At 33.9% G+C, this 22817-nt stretch overlaps 1 protein-coding gene across 1 annotated transcript in view; it reads right to left on the bottom strand.

The window, feature by feature from the left end:
• LOC111044535 overlaps positions 1-22817 on the bottom strand; it is a 50703-nt gene that overhangs the window by 10273 nt on the left and 17613 nt on the right. Inside the window, exons 9-20 of the mRNA XM_039435087.1 lie at positions 21144-21295; positions 20066-20186; positions 17886-18014; positions 16747-16889; positions 14474-14673; positions 10476-10645; positions 4370-4420; positions 3777-3904; positions 2798-2935; positions 2198-2372; positions 1467-1586; positions 171-321 (exon numbers count right to left, since the gene is read on the bottom strand). Of these exons, the coding sequence (XP_039291021.1) occupies positions 171-321; positions 1467-1586; positions 2198-2372; positions 2798-2935; positions 3777-3904; positions 4370-4420; positions 10476-10645; positions 14474-14673; positions 16747-16889; positions 17886-18014; positions 20066-20186; positions 21144-21295 (1678 nt within the window). The remainder of the gene's footprint in view (positions 1-170; positions 322-1466; positions 1587-2197; positions 2373-2797; positions 2936-3776; positions 3905-4369; positions 4421-10475; positions 10646-14473; positions 14674-16746; positions 16890-17885; positions 18015-20065; positions 20187-21143; positions 21296-22817) is intronic.

The following is a 22817-nucleotide window of genomic DNA, read 5'->3' as shown; positions in this document are numbered from 1 at the left end:
TGTCATGCACTATGGCTTTGTTTACGGAGGTAGTGAGTTAATGCAGCATGAATAAATAATAAACTTCTATTTATTATTCAAGAGAATACTTTCTGATTAATGAATGCCTTATTTATTGAGTCATAGTACTGTAAGTACCACCATTAATAATACAGTAGTATGCTACTCACCATCCCATAATTTTGTTTTTCTTAGGCATTCTGGTGAGAGGCGGATGGAGACAACCAAGATGGTAATACAGGTGACAAGTGTCGCATTTGGCCAGTAAGTGTTGATCGTTATTCCTTCTGCAAATTCCGCATTCATTGTTCAATGGCACGTCTGCAAGGAAAACCGACTCAAATGAAAATATAGCATTTACAAGAGAAAACAATGTTTGCAAATTGATAAGTTTGAATTGGTAATGAATTGGATAAGTTGGTAAATAATCCAGTAATAAATGAATAAGTTTGAAATGATAAGAAGAAATAAACGCTAAATGACGTTTGTAGAAATCAACTGAAAATAAAATAGTCAATAATTAAGAATCCATGCCACGTGTAGGCCTAAACATTGCATCAGGATAACGAAGTTTCAAAACTTTGTTTTTCAAGTAGAAAGCAATATAGAAACACATGTTCCTTTTTTAATTTCAACCATATGATTGGTGATTTTTTAATGAAATCGAATGTATCATTAATGAAATTTAAAAATTAATTCTGGAAAAATCTAGTAGGAAAATTGAAAATTGGGCTTCCAGGTGCACGAGATTGAGATTTTTAGAATCTATGTGCAAAATTTGGAGATCTAAATCATTCCCGTTTTTCCAGTATGCAATCCACAAGTTGACATGTTTTGATGCGAACAAACGAACACACGAACAAACACAACCCTACTCTTTCTTATTATATAGATATATATTATCTGTATTTTATTCATCCAAATAAAATGATAGTATATTATTGCAGAATACTTTATTGAATCTAGAAGCATAAAATGATTCCGTTTATCCACCATGTTCCGTGATAAACGCTGCAACTAGGAGGTTTGAGGTTAGATTCTATTATACTCTGAAAATTGAATTTGAATAGTTTATAATATCTCATTTGTATTTTATTCATCCAAATAAAATTATAGTATCTTATTGCAAAAACTTTATTCAATTCTAGAAGCATAAAATGATTCCGTTTCATAAACTATTTTGTAAACACGTTCATAACTTCACATCAAATCAGAATCAGCTGACTTCAAGGTTATTTTACAGTCCTAGGGCCGTAAAAATTTTACCGGCCTTGTCAGAAAACAATCATTTTCGGCCTCCATATGACGCATGTAAACCAGCTCATTACATCCAAGTGGGGCGAAAACTTATATACTTTAATTGTAATAAGCATACCATGCTTTTCAGCATCATGGCTATTCAATTTACTAAAGCTAAAGAAATTTCAGGTATTAATTGAATGAAAAAAATGATTCGAAACACTAACCTGATCTTCCATGTTTCTGAATGCCTCTTCCCATATTCAAACTGCCTGAGCCTGAAGTACGTAGTGGAAATCCCACACCAGCTTTTAAAGCTGCAGGAGTAGGGACACCATGAGGAGTTGCTGGAAAAATAAAGATAGTATGATGTTATAAATAGTATAATTTCTCAAGAAATGGGAGGTTGACGTTTTATGAGAAAATAATAAGATCATCAATGCCAAAAAGTTCCATACGAAACAGTATCACACTTGCATTACTGTTAAGCCCCGCACACACACACATCGATTTTTGTTCGTATGATATTTTTTCGTCCTTATGAATTCTATCAGATTAAACGGAACTTGACAAACATCATCTGTTTAATCTAATTGAATTATAAGGACGGCAAAATATCGTACGAACAAAAATCGATGTGTGTGTGCGAGGCTATAGGAGATCAGTTTAATCCAAAAAAGAAAGAGGAATCTGGTTAAAAAACTTTTTACCACAACATTTACTAATTGAAACAAATAGAAACAACTATATGCATCAACAATTGATAAATTATCCATCTTCCTTACAATAAATTAATGAATAAATAAATTCAAACTGGAAAATAAAATGAAACGAATCAGTGGACAATACGACTGCAGTATACAAAGGCCATTAATAACTAAATAACTATGAATTAAAATCAGATAGAAGCTAACTACGATAATTTATCAATAGACACAATATATTCAATTTGAATTACCTAGTGGATGATGATTCTCGTAAGCGGTATTAGTTTGAACCACTTGCTTTCCTAAAAGATCCAAGTTGGGTAACTTCTTGTTCGGAGCCACTTTCAGGATCACTGAGTGATATTTCTTGATGGTATTTTTCAGCGATTCTGTCAATGCAATCTCTTTTGTGTTTTCTTTCAACATCTGGAACAAAACAAATTATTAGCGAAAATTACTAGGACTTTTTGAATGAGAGTTGGAGGAGTAATCTTGATTATTCTAGCTTCTACCCAGAAAAACTCATCAATGTCTACATCTAATTGTAGACAGATTCAACAGAAAAAGATTCATTTTAGGCTAATAATAGTTTTTTTTTGCTCTCTGCCCAGACCTGTTAATCTTGCATTTCTACGCTAATTTCGAAAAAAAAGATTATGTGTAAAATACATATGCTTGATTATGTTCTGATTAACGAGTTATTTTTAAAGTAGTCAAGGCCTGAATCTTTACATAATGAGGTGATGGTTTTAAATTTGACACCCTTGCTGTTCTATACCTCGGTGTAAGCTAGACATTTATAATGATCAATCTTGAATATAATATTCATGAGTTCAGAAGCAATGACTCACCACATCATACTGTTCTTGTAGAACTTTTTGTTCGTCACTCAGCCTGGCATTCTCATCCAAGTAGTCAGCCAGCTGCCGCCTCATTGTGCCAACTCGCGAATTGCGGTCCAAGTAGTAGCCGACAAACTCAAAACTAAACAAAAAACATTAACCAATTGATTAAGAAACATTACAACCTATTGATAAACTATAAAAGGTTACAGAACATAAGTTACCAATAAATAACTCGTAGACTAATACTAAGAACTGGAACGACTACTTTGTTAGTCTTAAAAAATTTTTTTTTGAGATCAAACTACAGAACAATGATTAGTTATGACGTAAAGCTAGTCTGACGTAAACAACTCAAAATTATAAGAAAAACAACTGAGAATTGCGTCAAGTACGTCGGAACTCCTGAAATTTTTACAGAATGGGACTTGGGGCAGTTGATAGAGCTTATCAATGACTATTTTAGGTATAAATTTGATCAAAGTCGTTAAAACCGTTTTCGAGAAAATCGCGAAGAACCCGGTTTTTGAAAACATTTTCGCCATTTTAGCCGCCATCTTGAATTGGATTTGTTCGAAATTGTTCGTGTAGGATCCTTATAGGGGAAGGACCTTAAGTTCCAAATTTCAAGTCATTCCGTTAATTGGGAGATGAGATATCGTGTACACAGACGCACATACACTCATACACACACACACACACACACACACACACACACACACACACACACACACATACATACCAATACCCAAAAACCACTTCTTTGGACTCAGGGGACCTTGAAATGTATAGGCTAGATATTTAGAAATTGGGGTACCTTAATTTTTTTCGGAAAGCAATACTTTCCTTACCTATAATATTACCTTACCTTACCTTAACTACGATAATTTATCAATAGACACAATTTTCCAACGATTCACAATATATTCAATTTGAATTACCTAGTGGATGATGATTCTCATAAGCGGTATTAGTTTGAACCACTTGCTTTCCTAAAAGATCCAAGTTGGGTAACTTCTTGTTCGGAGCCACTTTCAGGATCACTGAGTGATATTTCTTGATGGTATTTTTCAGCGATTCTGTCAATGCAATCTCTTTTGTGTTTTCTTTCAACATCTGGAACAAAACAAATTATTAGCGGAAATTACTAGGACTTTTTGAATGAGAGTTGGAGGAGTAATCTTGATTATTCTAGCTTCTACCCAGAAAAACTCATCAATGTCTACATCTAATTGTAGACAGATTCAACAGAAAAAGATTCATTTTAGGCTAATAATAGATTTTTTTGCTCTCTGCCCATACCTGTTAATCTTGCATTTCTACGCTAATTTCGAAAAAAGATTATGTGTAAAATACATATGCTTGATTATGTTCTGATTGACGAGTTATTTTGAAAGTAGTCAAGGCCTGAATCTTTACATAATGAGGTGATGGTTTTAAATTTGACACCCTTGCTGTTCTATACCTCGGTGTAAGCTAGACATTTATAATGATCAATCTTGAATATAATATTGATGAGTTCAGAAGCAATGACTCACCACATCATACTGTTCTTGTAGAACTTTTTGTTCGTCACTCAGCCTGGCATTCTCATCCAAGTAGTCAGCCAGCTGCCCATTTTCTGGGTTGGTACTGGAACAAAACAAATACAACACTTTTATAAACGAACAGAATGAAATTTCCAAATATGGAAGGCCTAAAACATAGAATGAAGATCGATGCTCAAGTTCAGCTTACTAGAAATATATAATGGTGTAACAACATATACTAGTTTATAGTTCGATAAATATTAGTGATTGTGTCATCTTCAAGTCTTTCTATTCTATCTTAATGACACCTCCAATTATTCTTCACTACATAAAATATGAAATTTGGATAATATTTATAAGATTGAAATACAACATGCAGGATGATGTTCATCAATGTATAATGTGAGAGTACCCGGAGGAGACTTAGGGCCGGTTTCCGAGCTCGGGATTTAGCTAAGTTCTAGACTTTAAACAGCTGGAGTCAGAAAATTGACTAGTCGCAGTTTTTATGATAATCTTTATTTTCTCATTTCTATAATTGGAAACGTTTTTCCTTGACGAAATGAAACATTCCTACATAATTCAAAATAGCTGAAACTTTACAATATTTCATTTTTATTTTATTTTGTGTTCAATTTTCTAGTTTTTCGAAATTTAATTTAAAAATCGTTGGTCGTTCCACTGCGACTACGACCCGTTTCGGGAAGCCAATTTTCTGACTCCAGCTGTTCAAAGTCTAGAACTTAACTAAATCCCGAGCTCGGAAACCGGCACTTAAACTATGCTACTGCATCGAAAATGAACACAAATTTAAATATGTAGAGGATCATTCATCATTATGTTGAATGACTATTAAATTATACAGCTTCACAGGAGGTATGAATAACAGTTTCAACATATTCACCCTACATAATGATAGCCACTATTACAGCATTACAATTCAAACGAAGTGCATTATTTATTTGGATATTATTAATTGGGAAAACAATTTCGAAGATAATTTCTCAAGACGGGTTCACTCTCATAGAATAAGAATAAGAATTATAATGGAACAGAGCTTTACTTGAAAACCAAGCAATAGGATAGCTGTCCCGTTTGCAGTTCTATAGAACATTTTTATCTATGTAAGCCTAAACTACTGTATTACCTACGAAGCTTCATTTAGACATTGTTGATGTGATAAAATATAATTCATATGTAATAATAGTCAAAGCTCTGTATGTGTGCTAACTACTAGAGCTGGATTCACACACAACAGTGACAGTGAAAATATTCCTGTAAGTTCTAAGTTATAATTCCTATAAATTATAATGGTATTATTCATACCAACTCGGCCGGGCTGAGAAGGAATAGTCTAATTAGAACTCTTGAAAATTATATTTTCACTGTCACTGTTGTGTGCGAATCCAGCTGAAGATTAAAGATATCGTTTCGGTTCCGGTAAGTAGAGTGAACGTTTTCAACGGACATTATATGGCGTTGCAAATATCGGCTAACACCGATAATATATCAAATAAAATTATATTTCAAATAATTACAGAAAAACACTAACAAAATTATGTGTGACAAAAACAAACAAAATATAAAGCTTAATGAGTGATCAATAATCAATAGCCGCTGACACAATCTGAAATCTTGGCACATTTATTACCCATTCTATTATCATTCCATTCTATTAACTATTATTATTTCTATGAGAGTGAAAACGTCATATTCTTTTACCACAACCATTTTAATTGATTCTTGCAACTTTAAATTCGTTACCAGGGCACAAATAGTGCCCTACCGAACCTCATACTAGCAAAATTATTATTAAAACTCTCGATAACAGAGGGATGTTGGATTATAATGTCGGCCGAAACCAGTAGGAGCGATGCTCACAACGACACGATATCTTTCGGCCGACACCTCTGGTGGGTATGCTCATTAAATGAGCATATCATGACCTAAATCATCAAATTTTGAAACCATCCAATTCCGACCACCACGACATTTATGAGTCGGTGTAGTGTCGTCGTAAAAGGCGACGTGTTTGTGGAAATTGTCTAGTTTGTTGCTAAATTGTAATTGAAAAAATATTAGTAGATTGCATCACTCTCCCTCATGCCTCTACTCTGCTACTTTCCCTTCCCTTCCTCACTCCCTGTTTCTCTTTCCGATTTTCTCAACAAATGTTAGATAACAAAACTACAGTCCAGGTCTATAGCTTTGCTTATCGGCGGAGGGCCACTAGACTACAATACTACCCAAACAAAAACATCAAAGATTTTTGAAAATGTATCTTTCCATAAGCATCACAACATGCTCTTTTGTATCTTCTCAAAAGCATTGTGTTGCATCCGATACACAAGGAGCTTTTTGGAGTTACGTCCTTTAAGCTCAACATAGCCTATCAGCTGATATTCGTTCTACATGTTTTTTCCATTGTTAGTGATACGTTGCAATTCTCTCAATCATGAAGAATCTCTGTGTGTGGGGAGCTTCCTTCATCTATAGTGAGGTCCACGTTATAATGGCAGTGAAGAAAGATAGGAGAAAAACGTTGCCAAGTCTCTCCATTTTGCCACTGAGTGTACACAGCTGTTACTCAATTCATCCCATTAAATTTGATCTAATAATAATGATCATTTCCTTGATAAAATAATCAATTTAATGTCAAATTGATCAAGAATATATTTTTTTCAAAATTTGATTCAAAAATTCGCTTCCATAACTGAGATCAGATTTTCATTTTTATACAAGCCTGAAATGGCGGCTAATTTAAAAAGCTGTGATATACACCAATCTGAATTTCAAAACAACAGAAATTAAGTTATTTTGTAGGTATTCTATTCCAATTTCTTTTAAAAATAATAGAAAAATAGAAATCCTATTTAAAATAAGTAATTTCAATGGAAATAATTCTTAAATAACTTTTCAATATTAATATTTGTATTTTGAATACAAATGATGTTGACAAAGCTACAGATTCATTTCTCAGTATCTTGAAAACAACTTTAGAGTCTAATTCAAGCAGTACCCCGATAACTTCAAAGAACAAAAAGATAAAACCATGGATTACGTCAGGATTAGTAATATCTATTAGAATGCGCGATAAACTTAGCAAAAAAGTGCTAAGTTTCTCGATCTAAAACAAAGATATATTAGGTATAGGAACTCGCTTCACTCTTTAATAAAAAATGCTAAAAATAACTTTTATAAAAAGAAGATAGATTCCGCAGCTGGCGATCCAAGAAAATTCTGGAAAATCGTCAATGAGATTTCAGGGCGTCCAGTTGGCAAGGAGGTATTTCCAGTCGGGGCTTTTGGGCACAAAACTTGTGATTCGGCTGCCACAGCGCTCGAAACTTTAAGCGATTCTTTTAACGAATATTTCTCCTCTGTGGGAAAACAACTGATGGAGGCTCTGAACCCAGTAGGACCTGCCGAGGTGGATGATGCTGATCATGCTACTCAGTCTGTATTCAACCTACAGCCGATCAGTTCAGAAGAACTTTATGGTGTTATAAACAGTATTAGGGGAAACTCATCACCCGGGTTAGATAGTATACCTACTAAAATGATTAAAAATAACTTTAATGAATTACAACAACCCTTAATGCACATCATAAACCTGAGTATCAATAAAGGAAAATTTCCAACATCATTAAAAACAGCAAAAATTATCCCTATCTACAAAGCAGGACCAAAGTCAATAATAAGCAATTATAGGCCAATCTCTCTTCTCACAGTTGTTAGTAAAATAATAGAAAAATGTGTTAAAGTTCAGCTCACAAGATACCTTGTTAGGGAAAATATTATTGCAGACGAACAATATGGATTCATTACCAACAAAAGCACCTCAGATGCTTTGTTTGACCTAACCAAAGAGATAGCTACAAAATTAGGAAATAAGAAGAAGGTTTTGATTACATTTTTAGATATAGCAAAAGCTTTTGATGCGATTGATAGGACAAAGCTTTACAAAAAACTAGAAACAATAGGAGTGAGAAATAGAGAATTGGAGTGGTTCACTAGTTATCTAGGGAATCGCTCACAAATTGTCTCAATCAATGGATCTCTTAGCAAACTATTACCAATAGAGTACGGAGTAGTCCAGGGCAGTACATTGGGCCCTCTATTTTTCTTGATTTATATTAATAATATAAGCAAATTGAAAATTAAAGGGAAACTGTTCTTGTTTGCGGATGATACGGCTGTGGTATCTGAGGGCTGCACGTGGGGTGAGGCATACAAGCACGCATCCCATGACCTTGCCAAAATTAGAAATTGGTTTGACCATAACTCTCTTACAGTTAATATTGAAAAAACCAAACATCTTCCATTTATTGGTCGACAAGATATTGACTGTGATCGCTATGTGTTAAGGATGCACACCTGTGACGATCCTCAGTCGGAGGCCTGCGGCTGTGGCATAATTGAACGGGTTGCTCATTATAAATATTTAGGAGTCATCCTGGATAGTAAATTAAGCTGGGTTCCTCATGTACAAGGGCTGAAGAACCGTTTGAGAAAATTAATCTATGCCTTCTCACGGCTGGGCCAAGTGCTTACTGTGGATCGCTGCAGGACAGTGTACTTTGCGTATGTGCAGTCTTTGCTGCAGTATGGCATTCTGGCGTGGGGAGGTGCGTCATTAGCGGTCTTGGAGCCTCTGTCGGTCGCCCAGAGGTTGATAATTAAAACCATATTACAAAAAAACCAGCGTTTTCCCACCAATCTACTATTCAATATATTTCCAGTAATGAATGTTAGGCAGATTTTCATAAAAACTTTAGTAATTTACATTTTCAATAATAAGGACACTTTTTTCAGAGAGATTCAACACAGTCATCTAACCAGAAACCAAACAATGTCACGTTTATTTAATCCTCCTATTAGTATCAGTTTGCAAAGGCACAATTCATTTTACATTTCGCAATGGCTGTATAGAAACCTTCCTCCAGAAATAGTTGAGGCTGGGGCGGGCCGAGTCACTGTAGTGTTAAAGCACAGAATTTCTGAATGGTTAATGTATGTTGGATCGCAGGATGCAGAGAATTTAATCAAATCACCTTATGTTTGAAATTCAAATTTTAATCTGTTTTTCTTACCAAACACATTTTGCAAAAAGTGATTCCGGCTGTTCTGGTGTGATGAAAATAATTATTATTAATAAATTATAAAAATAGGTATTATTACAAGCCGATTGTCTAATTTTCTTCCAATGGATCTGTCTTTTCTTCCTTCTCAAATTCAAATTGATTTTTTTTTCATATAATTAATCCTAAAAATATATTAAATATAATCTATTTTTATTTCATTTACCGTATGTATCTTATACTTATAGCCCAATATTTTTTATTGAACACAACTAATCTTAAGAACTGCTCCCACACACGGACGTATAGTCTATGTGGGTTCTAATATTCATTTTATAATTGTAATTGTGTTGTTAAAATTGTATGATACGTGAATAAAATAAATTGAATTGAATTGAATTTATACCGGTACGAGTAGGTCTAACCTATACGTGTAGGCTAACTGAAGCATGGATGGAGTCTAGATGGTTAGTTATCAATTTTTAAAATGTCAAATGGTATTTTAATTTGTGTTTCTCATACGGTAATGTCTAAAAATTATTTCAAAAATACATTTTAAATCAATTATACGACTTGTATACTAAAGTATTTTGATAGAATGAAGAAAAAAAATGGCGGCTGAGAATTGTTTGTTTACTGTTGTACAGTCACTGTCAAAAGTAAAAATAAAATATTCTGGCAAACAGACAACATTGCAAAGCTAAAGAGAGATAGCGCTATCTGTTTTGTTGTATGATAGAAAAGGACAGCAACAGTATTGTCAATCCTACACTGCCATTATAACGTGAACCTCACTATAGGGTCTCTGAAGCCTGATGTTTGTGCAAAGCTGTGAATGTTACCCCGCCAACCATACCTTGCCTATATGCCGTTTCGAAGTCACCGAGGCAAAGCTACGGGACGCGTACTGAACAATCGGCCTCTGGGCTTAGGTTTTTTGCAAGGATTTCCCGTTTTATAAATTTCATCCTATTCAATAGTAATTACGTTTTCATTTTATAATACATCCTACTTTTTTATTCTATAACAATTGTGATAGTAACTATGTTTTTTTATGAATAGTTGTTAGTGACTGACCCCATGGCGTGGGCTTTGTGATCTTCATGGTGGCGTACTTGCCGCGGTACTTGTCGAGTTTGCGCTGTATGCGCAGCTGTTGAGGCAGGTGGGCGTGGCCTTCCTGTGCGTACTCCTCCTTCCGCTTCTCAGTCCGAAGCTGCAGAGCCAGCCAGTTCCGCCGACGTTTTCTATACAAAAACAACCAAATTACAGTTCCAAGATAATTTTAATTGGTTACAACATAATAATATAATTTACAAGATTTAAGTTCTAAGACATTGAATTGCTTACAACATAATGATGTAATTTTCAAGACCATATTCAAACCTACTTCTGTTCTTTCAAATCAATCAGACATCAACTTTCTGTGTTGTAAGTGATATCCTTGACATTTTAACTTGCTCCCAAATTCATATACCCCTTTTATAGGTGGTCAGCAGATTCTACAAAATGAAATAAGAAAAAATTGAAGTAGATATTATGAGGTAGATATCCATATTATTCTATTTTATATGGAAATAATAAAGCATTGAACATAACACTATGATTACTCGCATAACTACTGAAAACTGTACGAAATTTCACAAAAAGGCAATATACATTTTACTGGAGTCTTGAATTAGCTCGCTTGTTATGTTACTAGTTTTTTATTCACTTGATATGAATTAAAACTGGATGAGCAAATTAACATTCCTCAAGGTCGGCAGAGACTTGAGGAATCACTTATATACTTTACAGCTTCACTCTGATTTCTTTACTTAATTATTTATTTACTTATTAATTTGTGGATACAAAATCATATAAATATATAATAATCAATTACTAAGTATTACTTTTTTATTTTCTTTTTCGGCCAATCAAGCCAGTACATATATTTGACACTTGATAATGTCATGAAAGGTCAAAACTAGTCGTACCTAAAAGGAAATATGAAAGGGTACTGGTAATTCTCTGTAATTAATCTTTCAAGTAGCCCTACCAAAATACTTGAATGATAATAATCAATTCCCTGTGTGTGCTGAAATTATAGATGTCAGTGAATGTGAAAGACTTCAAAGATGTCAGTCGTCAATCAGACATACATATTAAATTTATTAATACAACACAAATCATATAATAAGAAAACAAAGATATTGTCAAATTTCACTATAATAATATTATAATTATATTATATTATTATAGTGAAATTTGACAATATCTTTGTTTTCTTATTATGGAGAGATTTCACATCACCATCAATTCTACAAATCATATAGTTGAGAAAGGGAAAGAGCAACAGTTTAATCCAATTCTAAAGCTGCTCTTCTCCCAAATTATAAAAAACAAATGATAGTTTTCAGGATTCAAGATAGTTCTTTTGAGGTTTAAGCGCTATGATCAGTTGATTATACTTTGGCCTCCCCACGACTCCATATTATGGACAAAACACTAATTTGACAATTCCCCAGTCACTAGACTGTGGCGAAGAATGAACTCAACTTATGTCCTGAGTGTTGTGTCGTTGTCGTGTCGGAACAAAATCGGAGTGTGTGAAAACTGTCATTATTTTTACTGAATACATGCTTTTTTGACAGACATAAATGATAATACTAATAGTATTCGTATGGCTTTTATTGGTGGTGAATCCCTGACGGAGTCCCAGACATAAATAATCGAGCATCGATTTGTTCAAATCACAGAATAGATCTTTTTGAGAAAGCTCGTCTACAGATGTAAGACATATTTTGTGAAGCGACCAACCAGATTGCAAGCATTAGAGGATCAAAAAAGCATCAAAGGAATATCTGGTGCACCTGTAACTTCATTTTTGTTACAAGAGTTTTAGCAACCGGTTATTTATAACTTTCAACTAACATAGGTAGCACTCTCCTATTTTTTACAAATAGGTAGCCTATGATTGGTTCCACTTTATAATGGCAGTATTTGATTTATTGGTGTTGCTATCATTGACTGTCATTCGACAAAGCAGATGGCACTATCCGTTTCTAGCACCGCCAGGTTACTAGATCGTTTTTTTTGACGTGACAACGTCTTATAAATTGGTTTGCCGGGTGACACTTCAAGAAACTGCGTTACGTTCCCACGTTATGCGCTCACAATGAGAGCGAGTGAGAGCGTTCGTTTCGGTTCACGGTCGTCTGGAAAGAGCACGAATAGGAGCAGTGGCGAGCAAAGCAGCAGCCCGAAGGCATTCACCTGGAGAGAGAGTGAAACGGAGCAGTCAACCTGCGCAGGCGCCGCAAGCAATCTCCTGCGACTGCGCCTGCTTAGGTGAATAAGGTTGTGGAATGTTGTGAATGTGAATATGTTGTAGTAATCACAATAATGCATAATCACAATATAATCATGCATAAGTGAATAGGTTATGTTGTAGTAATCACAATGTTGTGGTTCAGTGCGAGATTCTTTGTATAAATTAATGTTTTCAATATAATTCTTTGTATAAATAAATGTTTTAAATTGTTACTATTATTTCATCCTTCTTCCTACTATACGAATGAATATTCACATTAAAATTATTTTACCACTCAAAGTCGTCACGTAAAACTTTCGCCCGTATACCGACTTTACAGGCAACCATGCAATTTTTTAACAATGTAAAAATATAATTAATGAACAAAAAATGTTACCTCAATCATGAAAATTCATTATTTAATCATTGAAAAATAGTTTTTCTTGACGAATATAATATAATTGATTATTTTAAAGAAGAATGAACAGTTGTTAATATTACCGGTACATCAGATATCCTCTATAGAGACCAGTGGCAAGGCAGAGAATCGGCAACGCTGTTCTCCTATCTTTCTCCATTGCCATTACAGGGTAGACCTTACTATAGCGTTATGAATTCATTCATTTATTCGTGAATACAATTACAATTAAATCATAAAAATATGATAAGGAAGTAACAACAGGATTGGCCCAAAACTATTCCATTCCCAAATTTTGATAATAAATAACATGTCCAAAAGATAAATTATGTTTCTATGTAAAACGTTCAAGTTCAATCATTTTCGTCCAAAAATATACATAAGCTAAAAATTTTGAATTTAGAAGCATTAAAACACCAAACTATATTTTTATCTAACACTTAATATTGTAACATCCTATATTGAGGTCCACGTTATAATGGTAGTGTTTGATTTCAAATCAAATTTTATTGCCTTACAAAAAATATTCACAAATGAATACAGATTACAAAAAGTAATATTTTAGAATAAGAAGTATAATTTTTTAACATATTAATATACTAATTCGGCGAAACCAGCAAAACCACAGTTTGAGTGCCGGTGACGAGTACCAAAACAGAAAACGATACTATTACTTCCAATAGAAAAACTTTGATTCAACAAGGTAAGCTTAACTATAATATTATAAAGTATACAATTCAATCAAGGTGAAAGTGGGGGAAACACAAATATATATACTGTAGGCCTATGTAAGTTTGATGGCAATACTAGAGAAAAAAAATCAAATTGTATTGTGAATTAGGTGAAAAACATTTGTTGATTTAATCCAATCAATTATTTTTTTGTACTTGATTTAGTGATGCTATCTAAAATTAAATTTTCGGGTAACATGTTAATCAATCTATTTACTACATAGGGGAACTGTCTACGGCATACTATTAGGTCTGTCCTCGAAACACGGTAATTTGATGGTGATCTGAAATTGTAAGCTGGAAAGTATGGAGTGAAAGTATTTTTGGATCTATTGATATAAAGTATTAAATTTTTTTATATAGAGTTGTCTCACTGTCAGAACCGAGAGTTCTTCATAAAGTAAGTGACTGGGATATCGTCTCGGCCTTCGGAGAGCAACTTTTAGTATGTGCCTCTGAATCACACCTATTTTATTGAAATGAGTGTCTAAGGCACCCCCCCAAACCCTTATACCATACTATCAACATATTATCACTGCATATTGAATTAATCAAGTTATTTTATAACATTTTGAAGCCAAAAGTACACACAACTTCTTACACTATTCAGATGTATTCTATAGTAAGCACTAACCGGACAAGCGTCTTCTCGGAGTGTAGCTTGCAGTGGGCATAGAAGGGGTCAGCCTGCTCGACCTCGTCAGTGTGAGCCTCGGCGAGCAGCCCGGCTGCCTGGCCACACGTCACGTGGAAGTAGGTGCGACACATCCCCGCGTCACACCCGATCGCCACACCGGTGCGTGCGTACCGCTTGTCCGAGCACAGCTGGCATGCCTGTCACCCAAATGAGAGATTACTAAATGGCCAATGGATAAATAGTAGATAAATCAATCAATATACAACTTAAATAATTGAATTTTCTCTAAATGTTAATAGGTTAACAGATACATAAATGATACAGAATGAAACAATAGAATTAACCTAATAAATTCAAAATTGAAGTAGATACATTTTTTGGACTCAAAATCATGTTTTGAAAATTGTGTGCAAATTAAGTTATTATTTGCGTTACGTAAGTTTCATAACCTTTAGACTGTGTATTCCAAATTAAGGTTCAAAACAGTTTTGGGCAAATGCCTGTTGTTTTTCACCTGAATTGTATTTGCATATAAATAAATAAATTAATAAAAACAGTATGAAAACTTGTAGTACCCTTTATTATTAAAAACTTGAAAATATTAAAACTAATATTTACTATAGTTGTAGTAATATTTTAAAGTTTTCAATAATAAAGGGTACTATAAGTTTTCATATTGTTTTTATTAATTTGTACAAAAGTGACCCATATAAGTGAAGTGTTTTTATAAATAAATAAATATTGATTAAAAATATCACTAATTTATTGAAAAGTTACAAACGTTTCAACAACACTATGGTGTCATCTAAACTGCAGATGAAGATGATACCATAATGTAGAAGCATGTATGTAACTTTTCAATGAATCAATAGATTCGTGAATTTTTAGACAATAGTGGACTAGCAGGTAACCCAAGCTCCGCAAGGGTCTAATAAAGAACATTCCAAACTGAAATCTTGAAGAATTTAAAATAGACCTATAACCATCTTCGGTGAATTAAAAATCTATAAGCAAAATTTCAAGTTAATCAGTCCTGTAGTTCAGACGTGATGATGCGTCATTTGAGAATTTCCTATCATGTACGTGTATAAGCCGATTCTTTCCTTTATTATAGATCAATTAATATCACTATATCTCACCAAAAACAGTATCTGTAGCTATAAAATACAGGATCGAATTCAAGAAATTGCTACAAATAATTCTAATCCTAATTAATATGATACTCACACTATGATAATATTAATATGTGTCGGGTGATGGTGATTATAATATATTTACCATTGTGTGAAATTCATGTTTGTTGTAGCTATTTCGGCTATATTATTATGTTTGAACAGACAATGTTTGCCAGTAGCTACTGTGTGCAAATCATAAATAAAATTATTGTTAGTAGGGGAGAACAAATGTTGTGTCGTGCCACCATCTTTGTTCGCTTGCTCTCATAACGACAATTGGCAAACTGTCCAAATAGATTCTCCATTGAGTCTATAATTTTTATTGAATAAGTTTAGAAACCGTTAAGCAAAGTTGAACAGATAGCATAATAAATGATTGGGATATAATAGTCACTAATGTAAAGTTCAATAGTGAAGAAATAAGAAATCCCTATTACCGCAATGAGTTGAAAAAATACAGTAACTTGGTCTTTATAATACGAACAAGGCCGTACTACTTGGAGAACGGATTAGACGAGAAAACAAGAAGTTAAAAGTGTACGATTTTAATTGGAGAAATATTGAAATTTGAGCCCCTTCACAGTACACTTTAAACGTGTATACAGTAATCACATAAATTTTTGACATAATACACGTGAGTCTTATTAAATTTTACTGCGTTAAGATGATGTAATCGCATGGTCGTCCAATTTTTAAATTGATTTTCCAGACATTGCTTCCGTTAGATGACGTAATTTAAGGGTGATTAAATTCAACGTACCACCGGGACAGTGAATTTGTTAGAGACGTAATTGAATCATCGAGCATTGATTATTGTCAAACAATTACACAATTTTCTCAACGACTCATTTTTATTACATTTAAATTAAGATGTATTAATTTTGGCAATAAAAATTATTATTATTACAGTATTTTTACAAGGGTTTATAATGCTATGGCCCAGTTTCTATGACACTCAATAGTCTATAAAATCTAAAGGTATATAGGCCTATTTATAACAATAGCTTATACTATAACTTCTTAAAACTATTAAATCTATAAGTTTAATGATTGTTTCATTGGATTTAATAAGTGTCTAATACTTGTAATGCTAACCTTGGATCCCCACTTGTTGTAGGCCATCTCGAAGAGGGTGACACTGGCGAGCTTGTCCACCTCCCCAAAGGCCACCCCAGGCACATATAGAGCACACACCAGATGCACCCATTTACCCACATCCGTCTCCTTGTAGATCCCACCTGCAAAAACACCAAATAATACATTACAACAAATGATTAATCTACAAATATAAAGGAGAAGTGAGCTGATCTATTCAAAACAAAGAAAGCTGGAAGCAATTACGTTTTATTTCATAAATCTGTCCACTGCATACATAAAAGTAACTTTCAATTAAAATACAATAGTTAATATTTAATAATAAACAATAATATCGATTAACCTGGATGGCATAGGTCAGATGCCAGAGTTTTCAAGTCGCACCTAATTAATATCAGAGCTTCAGACATGACCTAACGACTAGTTCTAAGCAGCCGGGACCGACGGTTTAATACTTGATCGTACAGGATTATGAACTGAATCAATAGATATTAGACCACAAACTATTCTATTGGATAAGTGGCTGACATAGACTAGGTAACATAGTATAGCTTGTAGTCAAATTTCAATTGATTAAATGTGTTTTTCAATCCTGTACTTCAATTGAGAAGAAATTGTATTTCCAGTGATTAACATTTGTGAAATAGAATATAAGGCTTTTAACCATTTTCTTATACTTTCAATAATGAAATTTTTAATATCCAGTGATAACCCATTGGGAATTTCAACTCTTACATTGCAGTACATTTTTTGCGTTTTAGCAAACCTCGGAACAATCTGGTAACCGAATCTTGTATTTTTAAACCACTACGATAAACCAAAATCTAGCACTTCTGATCAACATTTTTTTAATAATAATAATAAGTGAGCTACGAACTCATCCACTAAATACACTCAGTAATGTGATTTATGAGAATTTAGACGTCTTATAATACAGGGAAGAAGCTCCCACTCATACACCTTCACCACCTCACAATGCGTTGACAATTCCTATACTCTGATAAGAGTCTGAGAAGCATTTAAAAACAAACATACAAACATATATAAGATTACCACATAGCTCATCCACCTCTACTATGTACGGAGGTGTTCATGAGAATGGAATGGAGTAGAGTAACTTATGTGGAATAGTAACTGACCGGTGTTAGGACACAGTTCACACTCAGGGTTATCCACGCCCGCCCTGCACGCCTCGCAGAACCACGGCATCGTCGAGCACGACGACACTGAACTCGAAAAGCTGTCAGTATCCGATACTCCGTAACAGCCTGAAACAAAAATTAATATACTTGAACGAAAATACAATCTACAGTGATATCCTGTGGATTACATAATACAATCATATTGTATTATATACTAGCAGGTAACACGTGCTCCGCAAGGGTCTCATTGAAAACTTGACAAACTGGACCTATTGAGATCTTGAAGAATTAAACATAGGCCTATAACCATCCTCGGTAGATCAAGAATCTATATGCAAAATTTCAATTTAATAAGTCCAGTAGTTCTAGCGTTATGATGCGTCATTCATGAATTTCCTATCTTCTACGTGTATAAGCCGATTCTTTTTTTATTATATTATAGATATCCTGAAGACTTCTAAATTGGCTATATTGCAACATATAAGTGAATAAATATAAACAAAATCTAAATTAACAGTGCTATCCTGAAGAGCTCTGAAGCCGTGAATATTGGCAATACGAAGTAGCTGATGTAATTATTGCAATAAACGCCACTACACAAAAATCACAACTTGCTATTATTTCAATCATTAGGGGTATTCAGAGGTATTCACAATGTTGTTTTAGCCAGCTAAAGTGCTATTTGATAACTCTGGATTGTGAACGCCCCATCTAAAACCATCTGCTATTAGCTAACTGCAGTAGCGATCCAAGCGGATAATTTGTGTAACTTGAAGTTAGTTTGAAACTTTGACCAGTTATAGAGTAGACATGCTGGGAAGTCTAGCCTCTGAAGCCAACATTTACTGCCATATCGCCCTATCATGACGTCATCATCGCATAGAAAACTTTTAGATTGTGTCTATTTCAGATGAAAGTAAATTATTATTCATAAAAATGGTAAACTCCCGCTGCGCTACCACTGAAATAGACGCAATCTGCTATGGAAAACAATGTAAACAAACTCTACAGAAAATTTTTCTATCCGATGCTGACGTCACGATGGAGCGATATGGCAGTAGAAGTTGGCTTCATCGACTTTCAGTATGAATATACAATGGGGCGTATCTATTCTATAACTGGTCTAAGGTTTGAAAAAGTAAGATTATAAACATGGCTGCCGTTTTAAAAGATATAGCTACTATAGTTAGCTAGCCAGCTAACTCCAACATTGTGAATACCCCTATTATTGAATCAAAAGTATCAAGCAAATCATGAAACAGCAAAAGTGAATGAAAATGAAGAATATCCTTAATTAACAGTGCTATCCTGAAGAGTTCTGCAGCTGCGAATATTGACAATAGAAAGCAGCTGATGTAATTGCAATATACGCCACTACACAAGAATCACTACTTGCTATTATCTAAATTATTATTAAAATAAAAGTAACAAGCAACTAATGAAACAGTAATGGTCAGGCTATGTAATTTACAAGGCCTCAATGCTCTTTATCTGTGTCAGTTGCGTGAATATGCTCATTCAAATTACATTGAATAATGCTTAAAAGCCTAGATTCGGATGAGGTTTCACACTTGGAAGATGTCAAAGCTATAGACTCTTATTTTATAATTTGATATGTAGTATAGGCTTCCTTTGATTATTATTAGCCTATATACGTGTGATTGTACAACTTAAAATTTACAGTTAGTATTAAACTTAAGCAAACGGCTGAATATGCTGTTGATAATAATAATGATTTATTGTTAATCATACAAATTACACAATAACATATAGATAAGCCTACACACGTATACAAAGTAAATTCTCACTGAGAATGCTACACATATCATGCAAAGCTCAAAGATCTTTGGTCCTTGAGTGTAATGTAGACTAGCTTATAGCATTATTGTGTTCCCATTGTATTCAGAAAATTATTTTCAATGAAAAATATTTATAAATGTCACATTTATTATGTCAAAGTGATTATTTTAAAATATGTGAAAATATGTGTAGATGTCAAAGTAGTTATTCCTTGAGTGTAATGTAGACTAGCTTATATCATTATTATGTTCCCATTGTATTCAGAAAATTAATTTCAATGAAAAATATTTATAAATGTCACATTTATTATGTCAAAGTGCAAGATGTGAAAATATTTGTAAATGTCAAAGTAGTTGTTCGACAAGGAGTGCAATTACCTTCATGTACAGTGACACCGCATCCATCGCATTCAACGATCTCATTAGCGGCATCGCTTCTGTCTCCCAGGCACACACAGCATATCATTATTTTGATGGCATCATTCGCTATGTTCGCCAACTGTAAACAAAATACTACATAGGTGACATATCGGTTCATCCAGCTATCTATTAATATGAATTATGATCATTAGCCATTGAGCTCATGAACTTCAAGACATGTTATTGTCATTTTTTTTTTTTTTTGTTTCTGTTTTCTTATAATCTCTGTATATTTGGTATTGTATTTTTGCTAACGTCGTGTTTGAGTGGGAGATTGGGCATTACAATTGTCCAAACTTCTCCAGGTCATCAAAGGAAAATGACATTCTATTCTAAACAATATTAAAAGAACTATCACTCATCAACTCACCATGTGGAGGAGTTTTGCAGAGTTTAAGAACAAAGTAAAGACCGGAGGCGACCCACGTGGATAGTGATAGTTTTTTTTTTTAATAAAAATTTAGACAGATATGCCATTTTGAAAGTGAAATGTTGAATGATTCACTCATCAACACATATAACTGACTTGAAAATACTAACAATTTGATAATTTTGTATGAGACTTGAGAACAAGAATAATATGAACTGATGGAGTTCTTTGAAGGCATGACTGGGTAGGTAGAGTAAAAGATAAGACGAGTTTAGTATGAATCACCGTGATGCAGAGAAAACTCGAAGCGTGAATCATTTTCATTAGAACGCTCTGATAAGCACTGCACATTTCAGAACTATACTTTTTTCAATTTTGATGAGTTGTAAAGGAAAACTTGAAAAATATTTTCTACAACTGATTAAAAAATATTACAACTGTAGTTTGGATTGACTACTATTCAGAAGCTCTCCGATTGGTTGATTATCAGCTGATTCCCGAAAGCCAACCCAATCAGCCAATCGGAGAGCTTCCTGCCCTGCCGACTCGTCTGAAAAACGCCTCATGTGGCTTGGCCTTAACTTTCAACATTTATATTTCAAGTATTCTTATTATTTTCGACGAATTGACAAAATGTTCAAACAATTGGAAAATAAATGAACTTGCCTGCCTCCTTTCATCAGCTTTAGCAAGAATGTTGACATTAGAACTACCGGCCACCGCTGTTGCATTATTATCATCAATATCCTCATCATCGCCATCCTCAGAATCGTCATCCGAATCATCGTCATCATCATTATCGTCATCATTGCCACCTCCTAAAAATATTTCAAGTTCAATAATTAGCCAAGATATAAAATATATAATTGAGAGTATATTATAATCCAGTCGTAGAATAGACGATAACTTAATCGCCAAAAAAGTAGTATTCACATCAAACTCGGCAGCTCTGCAAAGTCTGTGGATGGCTTAAGAAGTGCAGGTGTTCACACCGCCCTCTGCGTATCTGCCGATATCTGCCGGCCGACGTTTCCAAGAAAACTCTGCTGGCCTGCAGATGTTTTCGAATCGCTCTGGGAGCGATTTTCTCCAGACATCCGAGCGGACGTTTTCGATAAAGTTCTCTCATCAAAAACATATATAGCGTAAAAATAGAGATAGAAAAATTCTAATTTCAGATTCGGATTCAGCGCCTTGAAATTAATAATTTGGCTCGCGTTTGCTTAAAAAAATGAAAAATGAGGAATCGGCAAAGATCTTGAAGAAACGCCTTCTAAACATTACCTAAAACAGAGAAATTTGCTCAGAACAAAGGTATTTTTATTATTTTGAAGTTGGTAGGCATGCTATTGAAGTGGAAATGGTTTTCATTAATGAAATATGATCCTAGTATTGTATGATTTATTTTGACTATTCTTCTCTTTTTATCTAGCCGACTACGGCTGACTGTATCAAATTACATTTTTCCACTTATTAGTAGAATTCAATGAAATCACTTTTTCTGACTTATTCACTAGAAAAAAAAATCAAAATCAGTCTGCTCTGTTTACTTCTAGCATATAATTAATCTAGCATATAATTAATACAATGATAAATGAACAGTAACTATCAATATACTATCATCACTATTTTGTCTGCACCTTAACCAGACAGCTAGTCGTTCTCTGCTACTAATAGATTCTCTGTAGTTGGTTTCTTCTTTTTTAATTTTTATCATTAATAAATTATAAAACTTCACTTAATTGGTCCTTACTAAGTCTGAAGTACCCTCTAAATTTTTCTTCATCAGCTTGGAGATCTCGCATCAAGTGATGGAACTCGCCATAAATTTTTCTTTTCTTATTTCTTGGGTGCACCCAATGAGATCAACCACTACTACTACAAGAGTATAGCAAAAGAAGTTCATCGTCACTGCTATCATCGTTGCCCCTATTGAGCCAAGGAACACTTTTATAAAATGAATCTATAAATGAATGCCGTGTATTAACACGGCACATACTGATTTGACATCATCTTCCCTCGGCCAGAGCGCAACTGAGAGGAGAGAAAAAAGCTCTGTCGGCTCATAGATGTTTTTGATGTGAATACAAACTCTGCGGACGCTCAGGGTCCTATTTCACAAAGGTACAAGTATTGTTACCAACCATGGTTACGCACAAGTACTTGTAGTTACAAGTTTACAAGTACTCACGTTTCACAAAAATTTATGATCTACAAGTTTACAAGTATACAATCTTACAAGTCTACAAGTACTTCAATAGTAAACATAACCCATTTTCATGATAATTTCCTTTTTTCATCCTTTAAAAAGGTTGTTTGTACTTTTTAATAATTACTTTG

This window comes from Nilaparvata lugens, chromosome 8, assembly GCF_014356525.2.
Source record: "Nilaparvata lugens isolate BPH chromosome 8, ASM1435652v1, whole genome shotgun sequence".
NCBI lineage: Eukaryota > Metazoa > Arthropoda > Insecta > Hemiptera > Delphacidae > Nilaparvata > Nilaparvata lugens.
Note: the sequence above shows the minus strand (reverse complement) of the source record. Positions and strands in the feature narration are given on the sequence as shown.